Consider the following 20,947-nt stretch of genomic DNA (forward strand, 5'->3'; position numbering starts at 1 on the left):
CCCCCTTCCCAACTTAACCGCCACTATGTTCCTAAGCATCTCAGTATTCCCACCAAACACATCTAAGTCCCAAGTTGTTCCCACTACCTACACTAAATCCATGGAATTATCAACCAATCTGCCTACAAAGTGAACACTAAGTTAAATTAGTAACCTAAGTTCTTTAGTTTTCCACTAATACAGGCAATCTTATACTTAATTACAGTGTAAGTATATGATTACTGAATTCTCGACTGCTACACAATAATATTACCTACTCTTTAGTATTCTACTGTTACACTTTATTTCAAGTTTTTCTACTTCTACACTGTAATTTAAGTATAAGTTTAAGTATAACTTAATAACCTATTCTCCTTAATACTCTACTGTTACACTGTAATAAGTATAAGTTTAATGTACAACTTAATAAGTATCTTAATAAGCTTAAGTACAATTTAATAACCTATTCTCCTTAGTTCACTACTGTTAAACTTATGCTTAAATTAAGTGAGTCATGTTCACGATTATTAGTTGCTAATAGTTTCCATGCTGTTCAATGTAAAATAATAAGACTCCTCGTCCTATTATACTCCTTTGTTTACATGTAAACCGATGTGATATACCCCAATGAATGTCAGTCTATAAAAGCAAATAAATAAAATAAATAAATAAGAAAAGTGCAAAACTCACCTGTATACATGGGGATCAACAATGGTGTCCAACAGGCCAAGTTATTCTGACAAGACTGGCTAGAGAAGTCAATATAAAAGTTGGAATACTTCCCCATCTTCTGTATCCCGTGGATCTGGGATGTGACTATCCCCACTTTGAATCTCTTCAGAGCCAGCTGAAAACTAGTAACTTGGTTTCTATTCAGAGTTTGTACCAGAAAATACCCTTATGTGAAGCCTCTGCTCCACTTTGTTTCAATCTTACTAATGCTCTTTCCTTATGATTGTATTATGTGATTTAGGAGCGGAAATTGTTTGTGCTACTGAAATTTGGTTTTCTAATACCAATTCACTGTTATTACTTGAGTCTTTTCTCCCTGGCTATAATATATTTTACTCCCCTTGACAAAATAAGGGGGATTGTGATGATAGCTCATAACATTTTAGCTTTTAAATCAGGGGGCAGCAGAACACCTATTTCATTCAAGGGGCCAGCCAAGCTTTACCCACAACTCTACTGCAAGCTCCGTCCACATTCCCACTGCCAATTTTTTTACATTACTTTTACAGTTAATGTCATTCTCTTCACATAAATCAGAGTATAATTATTCATTCTCAGACCAATTAAATGCTTGATGCTAGAAAACCAGATATAGTCATAAAGAAGAAAATGAGAAAAACAGCATTTCTATTAGAAATTTCAATACTAAGTGACTATTTGTGATCACACAGCACACATGCAGCCCTCTAACAAAGCGGCAGAGCAGGATATTTTCCACTATACCTCAGCATAGAAAAAAAATTCTGGTGTCATCTAAGGAACAGAAACACACATTTCCTCCACTATTTTATTTGTTTATTTATTTATTTATTAACCTACCAGGTACATTGTAAAATAATACAGAATCCTGGTAAAACAAAAATATTCAGCATATTTGTAGCAAACTTGCCATCCTACAGCATCACTAACTCGCCAAACTCCAACAGCAACAATTCTACCTATGATTAGGCAGCACTGCAAATATTACACCGGGCCCTAGAACACCAATACACCTACTGCTGGGAATACACAATGAGCAAGACGGCTATAGATCTCTACACAGAAACTACATGCTGGCAGACCACCTCATCTTAGTCACACACGAAAAATGACCTTCAATACATACAAAATAAGTGATCACAAATTAAAGACAAAACCTTATAAGAAGTAACCTTATAAGATGCCAGTTGGCCACCCCTGTGCTAGCAGATTACCTCTCACTTGCGGAATACAAACAGATCCTCACCAAATTTAAAAAAGAGAGACCATAAAGTAGAAAGAGAAGTATGCAAACAAAGCTAAACTGGAAACCACAACAAACCCGACTGCATTATGCAGCACAACAATGGAAAAATAGCCACCACCATTCCTCAAACATTAAATAAAATCTAGAAATATAAAAAAAATCATTCATAGTAGCGAATAAATATTTCAGAACAGCCAACGAATAGAACACCTAACAATTAAAACTCACATAACTTAACATTTCCCCAAAAATCAATAAAATATTTCAAAATAGCAGACACCAAATAAGTCCCAAAAATGAAAATGAGTTAAAATTTTTAAAAAATTCTCACACTCCCCATACCTGGGATCTTTTGATGGCCAGGCACCTTGAGAATGTTGTGGATTGGGGGGAGGGTGGCCACACAAACTGTATCCCTTTTTCTCTCTCTCACACACCCATACCTTCAGGCAGGCAAGCAGGCACTCGTCATATAGGTAGGCAGACACTTACACACATACATACACACAGGCAGGCAGAGAAGCACTCACACACTCACATGCAAGCTAACAGGAAGGCACTCTCTCTCTCACATACATACACACATGCAGGAAGGCACTCTCTCTCACACACACACATGTATGGCCTCATTTTCAGCCGCTGCAAAATGGGTTCCTGCATACACACTCTGTTCTAATGCCTATGTTTTAAACAACTACCTCTCCAGCCTATGGCTGGCATTGTGTGTCATTGGTAGTGGAAACCTCTATTAAAACCAGAATGCAATAATCTACCATGCTCCACAAAATGGGAATCCTGAATTGGAAAGGCTACTGCAGTTATTAGTAGATTTAAGTTTGGATTTTCCAAATCTAATCCTATTAGGAGATTTCAATATGCATCTAGCCCAGTGTTTCCCAACCCTCTCCTAGCCAGTCAAGGTTTTCAGGATTTCTACACAGAATATGCATGACGTAATTTGCATACCTTGGGTCTCCAATGAATGCAAAATTATCTTGTGCACATTCATTATGGATATCCTAAAAGCCCAACTGTTAAGTGTGCCTCCCAGGAGAGGGTTAGGAAACACCGATCTAGCCTCTAAAATAACTAATAATGAGCAGACCCGATGGATGCCCTTAGTGCCCTTTGTTTTCCCAGCTTCTCCTACTTCGGTTTTAAAATATAGGGGAACACATGGAATTGTTGGCCCCGCCCCAGAACACTCCTGCCCCGCCCCCCTCCCCCCCATTTTTTGCTCAAACACTTGCATAATTTGCGGCTTTTAAGATCTATGTTGCTCATGCACGGCCCACCTATTCGCACATAGTGGCATTTTTGCGATAGCAATGCTTTTAAAATCAACCCCTTAAGAACATAAGAAATTGCCATGCTGGGTCAGACCAAGGGTCCATCAAGCCCAGCATCCTGTTTCCAACAGAGGCCAAAACCAGGCCACAAGAACCTGGCAATTACCCAAACACTAAGAAGATCCCATGCTACTGATGCAATTAATAGCAGTGGCTATTCCCTAAGTAAACTTGATTAATAGCCATTAATGGACTTCTCCTCCAAGAACTTATCCAAACCTTTTTTGAACCCAGCTACACTAACCACATCCTCTGGCAACAAATTCCAGAGCTTTATTGTGCGTTGAGTGAAAAAGAATTTTCTCCGATTAGTCTTAAATGTGCTACTTGCTAACTTCATGGAATGCCCCCTAGTCCTCCTATTATTCGAAAGTGAAAATAACCGAGTCACATCTACTCGTTCAAGACCTCTCATGATCTTAAAGACTTCTATCATATCCCCCCTCAGCCGTCTCTTCTCCAAGCTGAACAGCCCTAATCTCTTCAGCCTTTCCTCATAGGGAAGCTGTTCTATCCCCTTTATCATTTTGGTTGCCCTTCTCTGTACCTTCTCCATCGCAACTATATCTTTTTTGAGATGCGGCGACCAGAATTGTACACAGTATTCAAGGTGTGGTCTCACCATGGAGCGATACAGAGGCATTATGACATTTTCCGTTCTATTAACCATTCCCTTCCTAATAATTCATAACATTCTGTTTGCTTTTTTGTCTGCTGCAGCACACTGAGCCGACGATTTTAAAGTATTATCCACTATGATGCCTAGATCTTTTTCCTTAAAGGATAAAAATGCTTTCTTCCTATAGGGTAGTGTATATAAACAGGTGAATAGTTGGTACACCTCATTATCACAGGCCTTTGAAGAGCAGGCACCAGAGGGGGGAAAATAAAAAAGACTTTCTACTGATAAATGCTGCTCGTGGCTTACTGAGGAGCTCCATTTAATAAAACATGGCTGTATATTAAAAAAGACAATAGCTTTCAACCTGAAGTAGTTCATATAGATAAGCTTTAATAGGATTTTTATAAGCTAATCAGTCTATTAGAGTGGTTACGAAAAAACGTATTACAGATAAGCTAAGAATAGACCAAAACTTTTTTTCTTTGACAATTCAATTGCAGATTTCCGAGTCTAGATTAATTTCTCAGCCACTAGTTGAAACAGAGAAAGAAAGCTTATTAACCACAGAATTCTTTGCTTCTTTTTTTTGAACAAAAGATAATAGAGTTAAGAAAATCCATGGACCAAAAATGCGTCTAATTTGAATGTACTATCAATGACAGTTCTGAATAATTAGAATGTATCTTCTGAAAGGTTATCAGTTCAAAATATTTCTGATTCTTCAAGTATGGAGTCTCAATCCCAGAATTTGACAGATTTTTTCATCTTTTATAAGAAACTAGAAGTGCCCTTTAGCAAGTTAATCCCAGGGGCCAACCGTTGGATCCTATACTGGCTAAATTTGTGAAGGAAGTTACTGAGGATTTACTGGTCTCATCCAGACTATAATAAATACAATTTCCCTTGTTAGATACTGTTCAGAGAGATTTGAACAACCTTTTTGGTTCTTTTAGATCTTAACTCTGCGTTTGATACCATTGATCATTCCATCCTGCTGACTTATCTGATAGGAATTAGAGGTGTAGTTTATAACTGGTAGCAAGCTTACAGACTACCAATTGGGTACCAGTTGGGTCTAAGATCTAGGTCCTGAAAGTAGCAGTTCGGTGTCCCGCCTGGCCCTTTGCTCTCACAAATCCCTTTCAATATATACTTACAACCTCTGGGCAAGGTTATAAGGCAGCCAGGGACGAACTATGTGATGTATGCAAACATCATACAAATTTACTCTACGTTGGGTAAGTACATATGTAATGTGCTGCCGACTACAGGGTACTGCACAGTGGTCAGCATTCTGTACTTCAAGATCCTGAGCACAGAATGGTTCCTGGTGTCCTATTCATCTGATGCATCCTGCAGCACTGTCTAAAGGGGCCTCACCAACTCAGCAGTTTTATAGGCCCAGCGCACAGGATTTTCTTTGGGTGCACCCTGATGACATCATCACTGCTTTCCTATAAAAGCAGCTCAGTCTTCTGAGCTAATGCCTAAGCAAAAGGCTTTGGTTCCATGTGGTCCTGTGTGTTGCTGTGCTTGCTGCTACTTGCACCGTGACCCGGCCTGACTCTTGACTCTGCCTTATCTGCTGCTTGTCCTGACTTTTTGCCTGCCTCTTGACTGTGGTTGAACTCTGTCTGCTCTGACTTTGGCCTGCCCACTAATGTTGAATGAACTCTGCCTGTCTGACTATAAGAACATAAGAAATTGCCATGCTGGGTCAGACCAAGGGTCCTGTCCATCAAGCCCAGCATCCTGTTTCCAACAGAGGCCAAACCAGGCCACAAGAACCTGGCAATTATCCAAACACTAAGAAGATCCCATGCTACTGATGCAATTAATAGCAGTGGCTATTCCCTAAGTAAACTTGATTAATAGCCATTAATGGACTTCTCCTCCAAGAACTTATCCAAACCTTTTTTGAACCCAGCTACACTAACTGCACTAACCACATCCTCTGGCAACAAATTCCAGAGCTTTATTGTGCGTTGAGTGAAAAAGAATTTTCTCCAATTAGTCTTAAATGTGCTACTTGCTAACTTCATGGAATGCCCCTAGTCCTTCTATTATTCGAAAGTGTAAATAACCGAGTCACATCTACTCGTTCAAGACCTCTATCATATTCCCCCTCAGCAGTCTCTTCTCCAAGCTGATCTTAAAGACCTCTATCATATCCCCCCTCAGCCATCTCTTCTCCAAGCTGAACAGCCCTAACCTCTTCAGCCTCTGCCTCCTGATTCTGTTCTGGTGCCTTGGACCTGACCAGCAGGTGCTGTGTCCCCACCTCTAGTCCTTGACAGTTTGCTCAAACTATGGGCATGACTGACATTCCCCTGTTGGAATTTCTGCAGGGTCTCTTGCAGATGGTTCTGCCGCAACAGAAGAACCATGACCACATTCTTGGTGTCCTGCAGGATCTGACTATGATTGAACAAGATGCAGTCATCACTATACCACCCTAGTTGTTCTATGATCAGTCACTGCTCCCACCTCCTCAGAGACCATCACTACACTACATCTGGACCTACTGTGCCAGTATGAGGGTGACCCTAACCTGCAGGGGTTTCATTAATTGATGCTTGATCTATTTTGATATTCAGCCAGCTTCACATCAGAATGAGACAAAGTGGCCTTTTATAACTTCCTTCCTCTCAGGCCAGGCCCTGAGACAGGCCTCCCTTCAGTGGGAAAGAAATGACCCCAATTTTACTAATCTGAAAACATTTCTGACTCAATTCAGGAAGCTCTTCAATGAGTCTGCCCGAGCATCTTCAGCAAAGCAAAGGTCGATGACAGAACATGGTACAATTCCACACATTAGCCTCCTAGCTCTCCTATATTGATAAAGCACAGGTGGCTGGGTTTTGACAAGGTCTGCCAGACCGAACATAGGATGAAAGGCAGGCTGTTCTCGCCAAGTTGGATGACTTTATATCTCTACCGTGAAGGTTGACATCTGGTTCCAGAAAAGATCCCAAGAATGTACCTATAAGAGGAGAAACACCAGAGCTAATAGATTCTAAATTTTCCCTGTTAACTGAAAAGCAGGTTGATAATACAAATAAAAAACATACTTTGAAATGTCTGTATGCCAATGCCAGAAGTCAACAAAGTAAGATAGGAGACTTAGATGTATATCACTGCATGAAGAGATAAGACATAATTGGCATCTCAGAAACCTGGTAGAAGGAGGATAACCAAAGGAACAGTGCTATCCCAGGGATCAAATTATACCACGATAGGGTGGATCAACTTGGGGGTGCGGTGGTGCTTTATGTTTAGGATGGCATAGAGTCACAGGATAAAGATCCTGCAAGAGATTAAATGCACAAAAGAATCTTTATAGGTGGAAATCTCATGTGTTTTGGGGAAGAGTATAGTGATAGGAGTATACTGCCATCTACCTGGCCAAAATGATAACATGGACAATGAAATGCTAAAAGAAATAAGGGAAGCTAACTAATTTGGCAAGGCAGTAATAATGGGACATTTCAATTATCTTTAGCATAGACACTAACCGGTCTTCTCAATCATCCACCTTCATCATCCTTTAATACTGTCAAAAAAAAATTTTGTAAAGTTTTTCTTCTTCTTATTGATTAAAATAGTCCTCCATCTATAAACAAAGTGACTCAGACTCTTAGCACTCAAACATTGCAATAACTTGTTAAAAAGGACTAATCCTTGTTATTGGACTAATCCTTTTTAACAAGTTATTGCACCTCCATACAGATGAAACTATCTCATAAGAACTTCTCAGATGTGATGAAAAGCACTAAAAACTAGGAGGTAGGTATTCAAAGATGAGATTAAGTCAGCCAGATAAGACTTATCTGGCTAATATTAGACTTGCTAATGTACAGGTCTAATTTATCTGGTTAACATAACTGGATATGTTTGAATATCACTACTTATTTGACTGTTAGCTGGATATGTAGCTCCTTCCTGAATGTCCATATTTCATCTACCACTTATCTGATTAAGTGGCGACCGCTGAATGGGATCAGATATTCAGCCACCACTACTTAACTATCCCTACTTATCTGTGAAGGCTGACCATGATACTGAAATTCAACAGAAACCAAACAATGGCATCACAAAATATACAAACCTATGCCAAAAGCATATTATTGATACTTTTCCTGTCTTGTGTTAAGACAAACATGAATAGTTGAAGAGTTACAAAATCTATGCATATGCATCATTTTGATTACCTTGCTTTGTTTCATGCTAGATGAAGTGCATTCATTGTACAAGATGCTGAGAGCTGAGCATTAACATAATTTACTAAAAGGTCCAGGAATTCAAGAAAGAATTTGTCAGTTTCCTGTATGACTGGTATTCTTTATAACATGGACAGAGGTAGAGCATGGAGGGGATGCTAGCTTTGTATTATGGTTAATATATGTTCAAAATAAACACACATGAGCTGAGACTGCTCTCAGCAATTACAGTACAGACACCACAAGTGCAGTAAATATTTCATAGTCCAAGTAATCTTCAAAAAGAAGGCTTTGTTAATTCAATAGCGGCAGCTCCACTGTTTTAAGATATAACTCTTTCAAAGGGTCCCCCCGACACGGACCCCGTGTTTTGCCAAAGACTGTAACGATTGTTTAAAAATTGTCCCTCCTGACGCAGCCTTTGGCGAAACATGGGGTCCGTGTCGGGGGGACCCTTTGAAAGAGTTATATCTTAAAACAGTGGAGCTGCCGCTATTGAATTAACAAAGCCTTCTTTTTGAAGATTACTTGGACTATGAAATATTTACTGCACTTGTGGTGTTTGTGATATATGTTCACTAACATTTTATATGCTTGCCACATAAAAATGTATGACTGTACCTGATATAAAGTCAATATACATAATATATATATATATATATATATATAGAGAGAGAGTCACATACACATTATGAAACTAGAAACAATGTGAAAAGGCCTATAGCTGTTTGCACATTTCTGTCCCATCACTTCACGGAAAACTATAGAATTTAACACTAGTCCAAAACATCCAGCAACTAAAATCACCAAGATCCTTTAAATCTGATTTGCATTGGTTTCTAAGGAAAACAAACCACATTCATAGCATTTCATGAGTCTTTCTCTGCTTTTTTTTTTATGATAAAAATGTGAGAGGCTGAGGAGATGCTATTAAGGCAAGAGATTCTTTAACATTGTTGGAGGCTTATGCAACTGATGTGGAAGGGCTTTGTGTTTTTGTAACATCTACCATGAAACAGGATTCTAGAGGAGTTGCGAGTACCTGTAAAAAGAGCTTATTTATTCATTCTGAGGACTGGGTATGAGTGTCCTGCTTCTAATCTATTGTAAAACTTAAACAGGAGAAAGGCAACTCTCCCAGTCAGCACAAGTTCTACCATATTGCACTGGTACTGGCCACTACAAGGCTTTATCAGAGAAATTAGAAAAGATGTCAAGCACAGATAACTACAAGAACAGGGCACATTAATAAACTAGCAATGGTAAAAGCAGATTATTGGAAGAGGGGTAAAGCACAGATGCTATAGAAAGTAGGGACATCTTTATGCACTACATCACTTTGCTAGACATGCATAACATTTCATATGGAAGGAGAAACAAAGCACATGACATTTTTTTGGACATAAAACCAATATTGTAAATACAGCACTGTTACAGATTCTATAAAATTGAATGTTGTGTTCTTACAATCTAACTGACTTTTTTGTGGTCATGAGTCTTTTTTTGTTTTTTTTTTTAAAGGCAAACAATTAGTCAATTGTGCTGTACTATCTGTATGAATTTTTATTTTCCAGTGAAGCCAAAACAATGTAGCTGTGGTCATATCAGAGAGAGCCGATATTGGGTAATATCTGTGGGAGACAAATGTAACCACAACTGTGGCTGTCATCTTTATCTGGCTCAGTCTCTCTTCCTTAGTGACAGGGGCTGCGGGTTATGCAAGTTTCACCTATGTTTGGGGTTTGGGCAGGAAATATGCTCTTAGTTTTGCAACAGATGAGACGCTGTGATAGGAGAGAACCCCAGCTTGTAATGGAAAGACAAGGGAGGGATAAAGATGCTTTCCAGCAGCAAAAACTGATACCAACCTGTCCTACTCACTGATAGGCTACCCCTTTATGTCTCAGACATTCATATTACGTTAGATTTTCCTAGGTATTCAGAGACAGGAAAAACAAGTCCCTTTTGTCTCACCTTATGCATACACTAAGAAGATGGCGGGGGTGGAAGGAAATTGGAACCAAAAAGTTACCAATAAGGGCCCTGACCTCAGCGGTCAGAGTAACAGATAAGTATGAGAAAAATAAGTGTGAAAGCTTGCTGGGCAGACTGGATGGGCCATTTGGTCGTCTTCTGCCGTCATTTCTATGTTTCTATGTTTCAGTTTTGTCTCACAAAACTGACTTCTTTTTCCTGTCTCTGAATACCTAGGAAAATCTAACGTAATATGAATGTCTGAGACATAAAGGGGTAGCCTATCAGTGAGTAGGACAGGTTGGTATCAGTTTTTGCTGCTGGAAAGCATCTTTATCCCTCCCTTGTCTTTCCATTACAAGCTGGGGTTCTCTCCTATCGCAGCGTCTCATCTGTTGCAAAACTAAGAGCATATTTCCTGCCCAAACATAGGTGAAACTTGCATAACCCGCAGCCCCTGTCACTGAGGAAGAGAGACTGAGCCAGATAAAGATGACAGCCACAGTTGTGGTTACATTTGTCTCCCACAGATATTACCCAATATCGGCTCTCTCTGATATTATGCATACTCTAATTTCCAGGAAAGGGTAGATAACCTTCTTTTCATGGGGTCACAACTCCTCTCCAAGCATGCCCTCCACCCCACCCATCCACAGGTTCATTCAGGAAAACCAGCAACATCAAGAAGTCAAATGTGTGAGTGTTTTTGATCATTTAGAGACCGTCTGCCCAAAACCTCCAGCTCAATGGAAAGCATCACCTACAGCTTTTTTGCTGACCTTTATTTCTATAGGGAGAGAAGCGGGGTTAGTAATAAAAGCTTAACAATGTTCTGGCGTTCACACTGTAAAAGTGTAACTTTTTAAAACCTTGTTTTTTAGAAAACCATTTCTTAGGGTCCCTTGCTGGATTGTAGAAATGCTGTGAGTTTTCCCAACAATCATCACTATGCAACTATGCTTCTCTGCGCCTCCTTCTGGAAGAGAGTACAATTCTGGGGGTGGGAGGGGGTATTGAGGGTCTCCATAGCTAAAGGTCCAACTCTATGCCTCTCAGTGACTCCTGCTGGAAAAGACTCAAACCGTGGGACGAAACATTCAGGAGAAATCTGTCTGCAGCTTTATCAGTAGCTTTAATCAATTCCACACATGGACTGCAAAAATATTATAATTTTATTGATTTAAATATTTGGCAGCTGAAAAGAAAGAACAAAGAAGCAAAAGAATCAAAACAGAGGTCTTCTCGCTAAAACATTTCAACCACCATCAGTTTAATGGACAAAGAATTATGATTACAGTGCTTTTAGAAGTGGCCAGCGGAAAAACAGAAAATGCAAAGTTTCTAAATGATGTGGGAGCCGGGAGCTGCAGGCTGGAGCAGATGTGTTCTCTACAGCTTTGCCAGAGTGACTCCTGCTAGGAGAAGTTGCTTCTGCAAAGACTGAAAATTTCCCCAGGGCCAAGGCATCCACACAATTCCTTGCAGACTAGCAGAGAAGAGTCCGGGATCTAAACCATCTCCACCCCCTTTTTTTTTCTTTAGTGACAGCAGCTGGGAGAAGGTGTGGCATATGCAGCTCCCAAAATGTCTACAATGCTTTCTGCTGTAGAAGAGGCTGAAATCACAGATCTAGGAATTTTCTAAAGCTGGCATTTTTGTAGCAGGTCTGAGACATCAGAGCTTCCCCAAGCTTGAAGAGTCTGAATATGTGCAGGGGAGATATAATACGGATCTTCAGATACTTGAAAGGTTTTAACGATGCACAAGCTTTGAATCTTTTCCGTACAACTAGGGGTCATGAAATGAAAACTCCAGGGACGGACGGCTCAGAACCTACATCAGGAAATATTTCTTCATGGAGAGGGTGATGGAGGCAAATGTGGTGAGGAGAAAAAATATTAAATGAATTTAAAAGGGTACGAGATAAACAATGCAGATCCCTAAAGGCTGGAGGTTGGAAATGAAGAAAAGGTTATAAATAGGGGTAATCTACATGGAGCAGCAGTTACTATCCTTATCAGAAGGAATGGGGATTACTACCCTTAACTAATTAGCCTTCATGCTTTTGACAGAATTCCACACTGCTCTCTGCATGAACGGTAGGGCAAAAAGAGGTATTGGATTTAGATGACAGCCAATGCTGGGCCCTGACTTTTATGGTCTGGGGTACAGATACACAGACATTAGAGAAATAGCACAGGACTGTTCCTACGGCCAAAAGCAAAGCAAGCAGCATTGTCTGAATTATCAAGAAGGCTGCTCACCGCATAAAAACATTGATAGCAGTAATTTTTTATGGGTTTGAAAGTTGCTTGGTTTTGATTGTTAATATTACTACCCGTAACATAAGGCTTGGGGGTAATTGGCACGGAAGAGCAGTTACCTACCCTAAACAGAAACACGGGGGTAAGCTGTATGGTGGCATCATTACTATGTTCTGTTGCTCTCACATTAGTTGTGACATACCTCTACAGGGGAATATATGGCTTCTTCTGTCTGAAAAGGTACACACTCACAAATTTCCCAACAAGACTTTTGATTGACTGGGCAAGCACAGGCATTAATATGAAAATATGTATTTTTTTTTGTTAAGCAAACTTGTCAGTCCTGCATTTTGTGCAATCCTGCCATTATATTGGTAAGAAATATCATTACATGCCTAATGAAAGCGTGCCAGAGCCTTCATGTGCGACAGTCTATCTTCCAACTGGACAGGAGATTTGGAGAGGGATTACAATGGCTACTGTTGACAAGAAGGTTGATAGATCGAAATTCATGGTTCAGCTGCTGCAACTGCTAGTAGTATGAATTCAGAAGGTTTGCGTGTCAGAGCTATTTTATTGCTATTTATATTTGTTACGTATAAAATGTTTTAGCTTTAGCATTTGTGTAAAGAGATGTGCATTCCAGAATGCTGTATTTTCTGGTTTAACATAGTATTTTTATTCTGTACACTGCATTCAGCCTTAGAATGAGCAATGAACGAATACAACAAAAAAAAAAAATAAATGAGGAAAGAATGAGTTAAGAAAATAGAGGAGGAAGGCTGCAGCAACGCCTCATTACCTCTGCATACAAACCAGAAACAAAATGAAAACAAAAGGTGGGAAGGTGCAGTCAAGGGCTAAAAGAAGACTGGGAAATAGTTAAGTTTTAAAATAGCAGATTTTGAGTGTTCCTGACCAGTACAGCTAGGGGGGATTTTGATCCAATTCTCTCAATGTATCCAAGCTCAGCAATCCTCATGAGTCCCCCATATTTCCATCTGCATTCACACACCCTAATGCGACAGGCACTTTGCTCCATCCTGTATCATCTCTTCTCCAGAACCTCCTGCTTTGAGAGAATCTCTTTCACATTCTCCACGATAGTCCAGACTTCTGCCATGGCACCATAGCCTACAAAGAGATATGACCACATTAACTCCAGACACACCGAAGAAGTGGGTTACTTCTTTCCAATACACCTTTTTTTCCTCTGTCTACTGGCTCTAGGTCATGGCTGCCCAAACTCGTCCTAGTGATGTTATATCCAGTCAAGTTTTCAGAATATCCACAATGAATACGCATGAGATTAATCTGCATACAGTGGCTATCTAAAGGCTATATTTTTCACATTTTGTTGTTTTGGTGCATCAGATTTGCATGCATTTAAATGAGGAGCTCATTCCCATCAACATGTCATATTATACAGCTTTTAGTACCGAAAATATTTTATTGGGGATCAAAGCTTATACATATCCAAAAACCAAACTAAAATCCAATAACTGGATAAGTCTCTATCCCCACGTCAAGAGAAACATAGAAAGGTGACAACAGAAAAAGGCCATATGGCCTATCGCATCTGCGCTTCCACAGCACTCAGAACTTGGTGGAAACAGCTTTGGCAGCAATTCTGTTGGGATAAGTCTCCACCAACTTTGGACACTTAGATCTGTCAATATTAGACCATTCAAGCTCAGTCATGTTCCTTGGAGAGCATTGGACAGCAATCTTCAAGTCATGCCAGAGATTTTCCATTGGACTGAGATCAGGGCTCCGACTAGCCCACTCCAGTAAGTATAATTTTCTGTTCCATGGCCAATGTAGTTTTGGGTGTGTGGATCAGGTAGTCATTAAGCTGAAAGGCGAGTTCCATCCCCATTTTAAGCTTTCTTGCACAGGGCAGCAGGTTTTCCTCAAGGGATATTTTCTGTACTTTTCTCTATTCACTGTCCCTTCTATTCTGACAAATGCCCCAGTCCCTGCTGAGAAATATCCCCATAAAATGATGCTGCCACCCTCATGCTTCACAAGAGGGATGATGTTCTATGGGTGGTATGTTTTATAACTGTTATAAAGAATAAAATCACAGAAGAGATAGACAGACATGATTTAATGGGGCATAGCCTGCATGGATATACCCAAGGGAAGTCTTGAGGAGGTGATTAGGCATACGGCTAAAGGTGAACCGGTAGCTGTGGTGTATTTGGATTTTCAGAATGGGTCTGACAAAGTCCATCATGAGAGGCTTCTTGGCTATCTACTATAATAAAGAGGAAAGCTGGCCTGTGCCTGCATACAGATTAAGCTCTGCCCCTCTCTCTCACTGTATGGAAATTGAATTCCATCCCTCTTTCCCTGCACTCTCCAGCTCTGTCCCACCCTCCAGCTCCACCCCTCTCCCTCTGTATTGTCCAACCCACTCTCTATGACCATATATGGAAATCAAACTCTACTCCCCCCCCTTTTCTCTCTGAACTGGAAAATGCACTTTCTAGCACCTCACAGAACACCCAAGTTCAAAGCGCCCTCTACCACGCATCTCAATTATGCACTTCCTATGCTTTACAGTATTTCCCCATCCTTGGATGGGCTTTTACTACCAGTTTTCTTATAATTCCTACTCAAAGAGGCATTAAGAAAATCAGTTTTGCCCATTCTTACTAGATATATATGACCCTTTTCATGACAAATGGGCTAGGGTCAATGAACTGTATAATAAAGATAATTTATTACAGGAGGACTATTTTCGGGAAAAGGTTTTCACTTTCTTGTCACCCATACAAGGATGACTATACATATCAGAAAACCAAATGCAGATATATAGATTTCTTTCCCACTGAAAAAGTGAGAGTCCCATGCCATTCTGCCAGTACCCTAGCACTGCTACTAATAGGTGGCACCTTTAGTCCTCGAAACACACTTTACTATGTTCATCCATCTTTGGAGTGGATTACCTGACAGCACCTTTTTAATATTTGGACTGGGTAAGCAAAAGCATGGGAGTGTCAAACTCTGATCCAAGAACGTGTCCTAATTCGTAGCTGAGCCTTCTATCAGACCAGTGATAGCAAACCAAAAAACAGCTGAAATTACCAGGTTGATGGGTGTCAGTGTCAGATGCATTTGTTTCATTTTCAACTGGGAGTTTTGCCAGTTCTGTGCATGTAATAAATTACCTGCTCATTTGAGATATCTTGGGCACATGCAGGGTGGGCACAACCGAGTGTGCACACCATACACGGGGCAGCAGAAGAGGACACAGGGTCGCCGGAGCTCAAACCGCCGGCAACTGAAAATGAAAAAAGGCTCGGAAGAAGAGAGGCAGGTCGCCGGCAAGTTGAGGAAATGCCACAGAGGTTCTCTCTTATTAGCTGCATGCGTGCACTCATGGCTTTCCTGCCCACCTCAATCGCGAGAAGGCTGGCCGGTCCGAAGGAAAGACAATCCCTTGGGGCCGTGGTGGAGCTCATCCCACCATGGCCCAAAGTGAAGACGAGGATGGATATGGCCATGCCAGGAAAGAGGAGAGTATGTGTATCTGTGAATGTATGTGTGAGAAACCGTATGCATGTGTCTGTGTCAGAGCTTGTGCTCATGTACATGTCTATGTGAGAGCTTGAGATTGTGTTCATGTACATGAGTCTGAGAGCTTGAAGGTGTGTCTGTCAGTTTTTGTTCATGTGTATGTGAAAGCCTATGTGTGAGTACTTGTGAGAGCCTGTGTGTCACATACAGGCTCTCACAGGCATGCATAGACACACAATGTGTCTGTGAAGGAGAGAGAGGGAGTGTGTGAGAGTGAGAGTGAGTGAAGATAAAGTTTGTGTGGCCCTACCTCCCCCAATTCACAAATATGTCAGGGTAACTGGAAATCAAAAGATCCCAGATATGAAAGCAGGAGATTTTTAATCCTTATTACTTTTAATTTTGGGGTGTAATTTGATGTTTGCGCTGTTTTGAATATTTTGTTTTTTTGGGAAATTAGAACATTTTAATTATTGGATATTTTGTATTCATCAGATGTTTTGAAATATTTTATTGGTATTTGGGAAATTGTGGATATTTTGTTAACTGGTTTGAACTATTTATTCTTTTTTGACTATGATTTTACTATTATGATTGATGTCTTGTTTTTATTATTTAATGTTTTATGAAGAAAGGTAATATTTCTGGTTTTCCACTGTTGCTCTGCTCATCGAGGCTGGCTTGTTGTGGGTTCCAGTTCAGTTCTCTGCATGCTTCTATTTATACTTTCTGGTCTTTTTAGTCTGTATCTGTCTGTGTTTTCCAAGTATGACTGAGGTAAGGTATCTGTAGGGATCTAGAGCAGTCTGATGTGTTCTGTTTTCCTAATATTGGTGTATTGGTGTTATAGGTCTTAGTGTAATATGTGCAATGTTGCGTTTTCATAGATAAGACTGTTTGAGTGCTGGCAATTAGGGTTGTTTTGGTATGGGAGGTTTACTACATTGTAGTGATATTTCCATTTATTCAGGGCTTTCAGAGGGCCAAGCCCACAAGCAGCATGCATTATGAAAAGTCTAATTCCATAGGAGTTCCAAGTGTCTATTTTGCAGTGTTTCTGGTTCACACCACCGTAGTGCATATAAATATAATATACATATTGTAAGTGATATTGCTGCCTCAGAAGACTGACTTTTGGGTGTGCTTTTTTCCTGTAAAATCTATTATAAATCCATACTAGAATTGTGTGCGCGCATCTGTAAAGGATGTGTGTGTGTTTGTGCAAGGCTGTAAGGTTTGCCTAGAGTACACTGGCCTTAAACACGTCAAAAACTGAGCTACTAATTGTCTCTTCAAAACATAATGCCACCCCTCCTATGCAATGATCCCCTCCCCCCCTCGATCTCTTTCCCTCTCAGTGTACGGGATCTCGGAGCCACCATCGACCAACAACTTAATTTGAAAAAACACATCAATGCCAACATAAAAGACGGCTTTTTTAAACTACAGGTCCTTAAAATACAAACCCCTTCTTCATCTCCACGATTTCCGCACTGTCCTCCAAGCAATTATTCTCACCAAACTGGACGATTGCAACTCCCTCCTCCTTGGCCTTCCCTTCACCACTATCAGACCCCTACAGATGCTACAAAATGCTACAGCCAGAATTCTCACCAACACCCGTAAATCCGACCATATTGCCCCTGTTCTCAAAGAACTCCATTGGCTCCCCATCTCCTCCCGCATTACCTACAAAACCCTCACTATCATACACAAAACCCTACACACCCACAACATCCATTGGCTTGAAAACTCTTTGCTTTCTCTCTTCCGATCGCCTCACTGGACCCGCCTGCAAAGGTTGTCTATATACACCCCCCCCCCCCCAGACCACACACACCTCATTTCTACGAAAAAACGAGCCCTATCCACTGCAGACCCCGCCCTCTGGAACTCCATGCCACCTGACCTCCGCTTACAGCCAAGTACTCAAAAATTCAAGAAAACACTTAAGACACGGCTCTTCATACCCAGAATAGAATTCTTCTCCCTCTCCCCCTGGTAACCCCCCCTCCTTTTGCACCATAGTGTATTAGGCTGATCCTTTCTACTCCTTTCTATCCACATTGTCCCTTCTTCCTCGTATTAGCAATACCTTGTATTATATTATCTTGTATTTTTTTCTCCTTGTACATACATTTGCATTATATTATTACCCTGTATTATATTTCTATTTGTTGTATCATATTTTTACGTTAAACCATTCTTACTCCTTCCATCCACTTTGTCTCCTCCTCCCTCATATATGCATTACCTTATACTGTATCATTACCATTATATTTCAATATGTATTTCTAAAAAAGTATGCGTCTCTTTTAAAAATGTAAACCGTTGTGATGGCATCTATTATATGGCATGTCTGAACGACATGGCATGTCTGAACGACGGTATAGAAAAATTGATAAATAAAATAAATAAATAATACACATTCTTTGACCATAGGTTTGGTTTGAGGGAGGGTGTCAGATTTTAAAAATACGACTGCTGGAGGGAGCTGTGTTTTTTTTTTTTGATGAGCCTGGGACAGAGACTAAATGAATTGGAGGGGGGGGGGGCAAGTACAGTAATTGTTTGCACAGGGCAGCAAAAAAGCTAGTACCAGCCCTAGGCACATGAGCCATAGGATGGCCAACACTGAACCAGATATTTTTTTTTCCTTTTCACCATGTATAAGGCAGGTATCCCCATTTTTTACCTTGAAAGTCACCATAATAATAGAGAGAAGAGTGTGTAGGAGACAGCAGAGTAACAATGACAATGTAACAACATCAAGGATAAACATTTTGTATTTATAGTCTGGTTTAAGTATGGGGGACATATCCCTCTCAGCTGTTTGCTTCCTATCTCTAAATGATTTCATGACTACCATATGAAGATCAACTAAAGAATTGTCATTTTATGACTGACCTTCATCTCCACACACTAATCTCTTCTTGACACATGGGATCTCAGTGTAGCCAAAGTCTTTCAGTTTTGCCACCTGCTGGGCAGTAATAGGATGCTCCCACATGGCAGTGTTCATTGCTGGGCAGAACAGTACAGGCCTCGTTGAATCCCACGCACGAACAACACAAGTCTGAAGAATAAAAGAGGACACATGACAAGAAATAAGCTCTGATGTACATAAATTATGTTGCATTGGCCTGATTTGCTTAGCCTGTTTGCTACTCTAAAGCATTCTTCACTCACTGTCATTCTAATCTCATTTGGGTCATTTGTGTTGATGTAGAGGGGGAAAAAAAAAAGAGCATGTTAGACAGAGGGGCCCCAGAGTTGCCCAAGTTGTGGGACAACCAGTCCAAGGTTAGACTTAGATAAGAAATGTGCAGAACACACTTGCATGGAGGAATAAGTGACGGCCTAGAGTGGCAGTGATAGAAAAGTAGCTGCACATTGTATCAATTTTTATTATACCTATGTTTGAGGTTTTTGAAAACTCCAATAATTTATCCACTCACACTAAATATGAATCAAATTAAATGCAGCACTGTGCTGACCCTCATTGGGACCCCATGCAGTTGTCAGACTATCAAATGTAAGTATGAATGATGCATGGAGAAGTGGAGTGGGAAAGTATTTTTCAAAATAGGGTGGTATGTCCATAATTGAAGTGCATATAATCTTATTAAAAAAGAAAAGACATTTCTAAGATATAAAAGAAATATGATCTTGGAATTAAAAATAACTTAGTTAAGAGACAAAAAAAGGAAAAACTGATATCGCAGCAGCATGGACAGCATCGCTATTTAATTAGTGAACAGTTTTGACTGATACCCAGATGCTCAAGGGAAATACGATCTAGCCTGGACAGCAAAAGCTGCTGGCACAATAATGAGGAACCATCCAGCTTTCTCAGTAGGAGGTCACTATATAATGCTGGCTATGCTCAAGGCCACTGGTCAGTTGATGGTCCTTCAAATCGAGGATGATGTTCATCAGGCTTGGTGGATATTCAGATGCTCGAGGAGCCCAATTTTGGATGCACACATTCATTTTCAAAATGGGGGCATATTCAAAGGAGTCAAATCTGCGGCCCCTAATTGGATACCTTTTCTTTCCTGTGCCACCATTTTTCTTCCTCAATGTTATCGGGCCTTGAAGTAGTGCATGCCTTGCCAGACCAGTGGGCACCATGTTAAACAATTAGCAGCTTGTTTCTCCCAGATATTGGATGTCAATAACATCCAAACCATGAACATGTCTAAACAATTTGTTTTGGCTACCTTTATAAAACACTGGTCAAATGGAGAGCTGGGAGATAAACTGGCAAGGGAGGCAATTTTCGGTCATCCAGACTCAGTGGCCAGTGCATTATAGTTGATTTCTCAAGAGCAAAATTTCAGTGGATGCACTTCATGGAGGGCACTCTCACTGGTCTGGTAGTCCTACCATTTGATCAGCAGGATTCAACACAAGCACCACTGATGAAAGCCCTCAAAGGTCTCAATATGGCATCAGTAAAGAGTCCAGGTTTTGCTGCAGTACAGAATAGTGGTCAACATGATGGCCTTATAAACAAGACCGTTGTCAACTTCAAATGATCTTTGTTTTCAAAGACATGTTATCACAATTTGAAAAAGGCATCAGTAGCTCACTTGAACTGGTGCAAGACTTTCTTCACTGGTAGCTCATTGAGAAAGGCAACTACTGATATATGGGATGTGCTCCACATTGTCCAAAACCTCACTATGCTCATAAATACACAAAGGATGTTCACATCGGGAAGGATGGTAAAAGACCTTCATCTTGGTTACATTCAAAGACAGACCAAGTCTTTTATATAAAGTGCTGAACTCTAGAATTGCTTTCATGTCCTGTGCAGAGTAGGCTATCATGCAGCAATCAACTGCAAAACTGGATGTCTTTAGTGACAAGTCTAATTTTAGCTTCAAAACAACTATGAATGAAGAGCTTCCCTTTCAGTACACTGCTCAGGTTTCTCCCTATGATGATGATGTAGTCTAAAAGCTGCCAGTCCCAACTTCATATACCTCTAAATAGTCTTGAGCTAGTCTTTCTGCTGGAAGATTGTATTCATAATGAGGCCATACTTGATC

General features: G+C 40.4%; 1 protein-coding gene across 4 annotated transcripts in view; it reads right to left on the reverse strand.

The window, feature by feature from the left end:
• PPCDC (phosphopantothenoylcysteine decarboxylase) overlaps window positions 1–20,947 on the reverse strand; it is a 352,571-nt gene that overhangs the window by 285,718 nt on the left and 45,906 nt on the right. For 3 of the 4 annotated variants that reach the window (XM_029575959.1, XM_029575958.1, XM_029575961.1), the window contains one exon: window positions 18,798–18,966. In XM_029575959.1, coding sequence (XP_029431819.1) covers window positions 18,798–18,966 — 169 coding nt within the window. Of the gene's footprint in view, window positions 1–11,252; window positions 13,500–18,797; window positions 18,967–20,947 lie in introns of those variants that run through there. The other variant, XM_029575960.1, reaches the window with a different exon arrangement.

The sequence above is a fragment of the Rhinatrema bivittatum genome, chromosome 13, assembly GCF_901001135.1.
Source record: "Rhinatrema bivittatum chromosome 13, aRhiBiv1.1, whole genome shotgun sequence".
Taxonomy (NCBI): Eukaryota; Metazoa; Chordata; class Amphibia; order Gymnophiona; family Rhinatrematidae; genus Rhinatrema; species Rhinatrema bivittatum.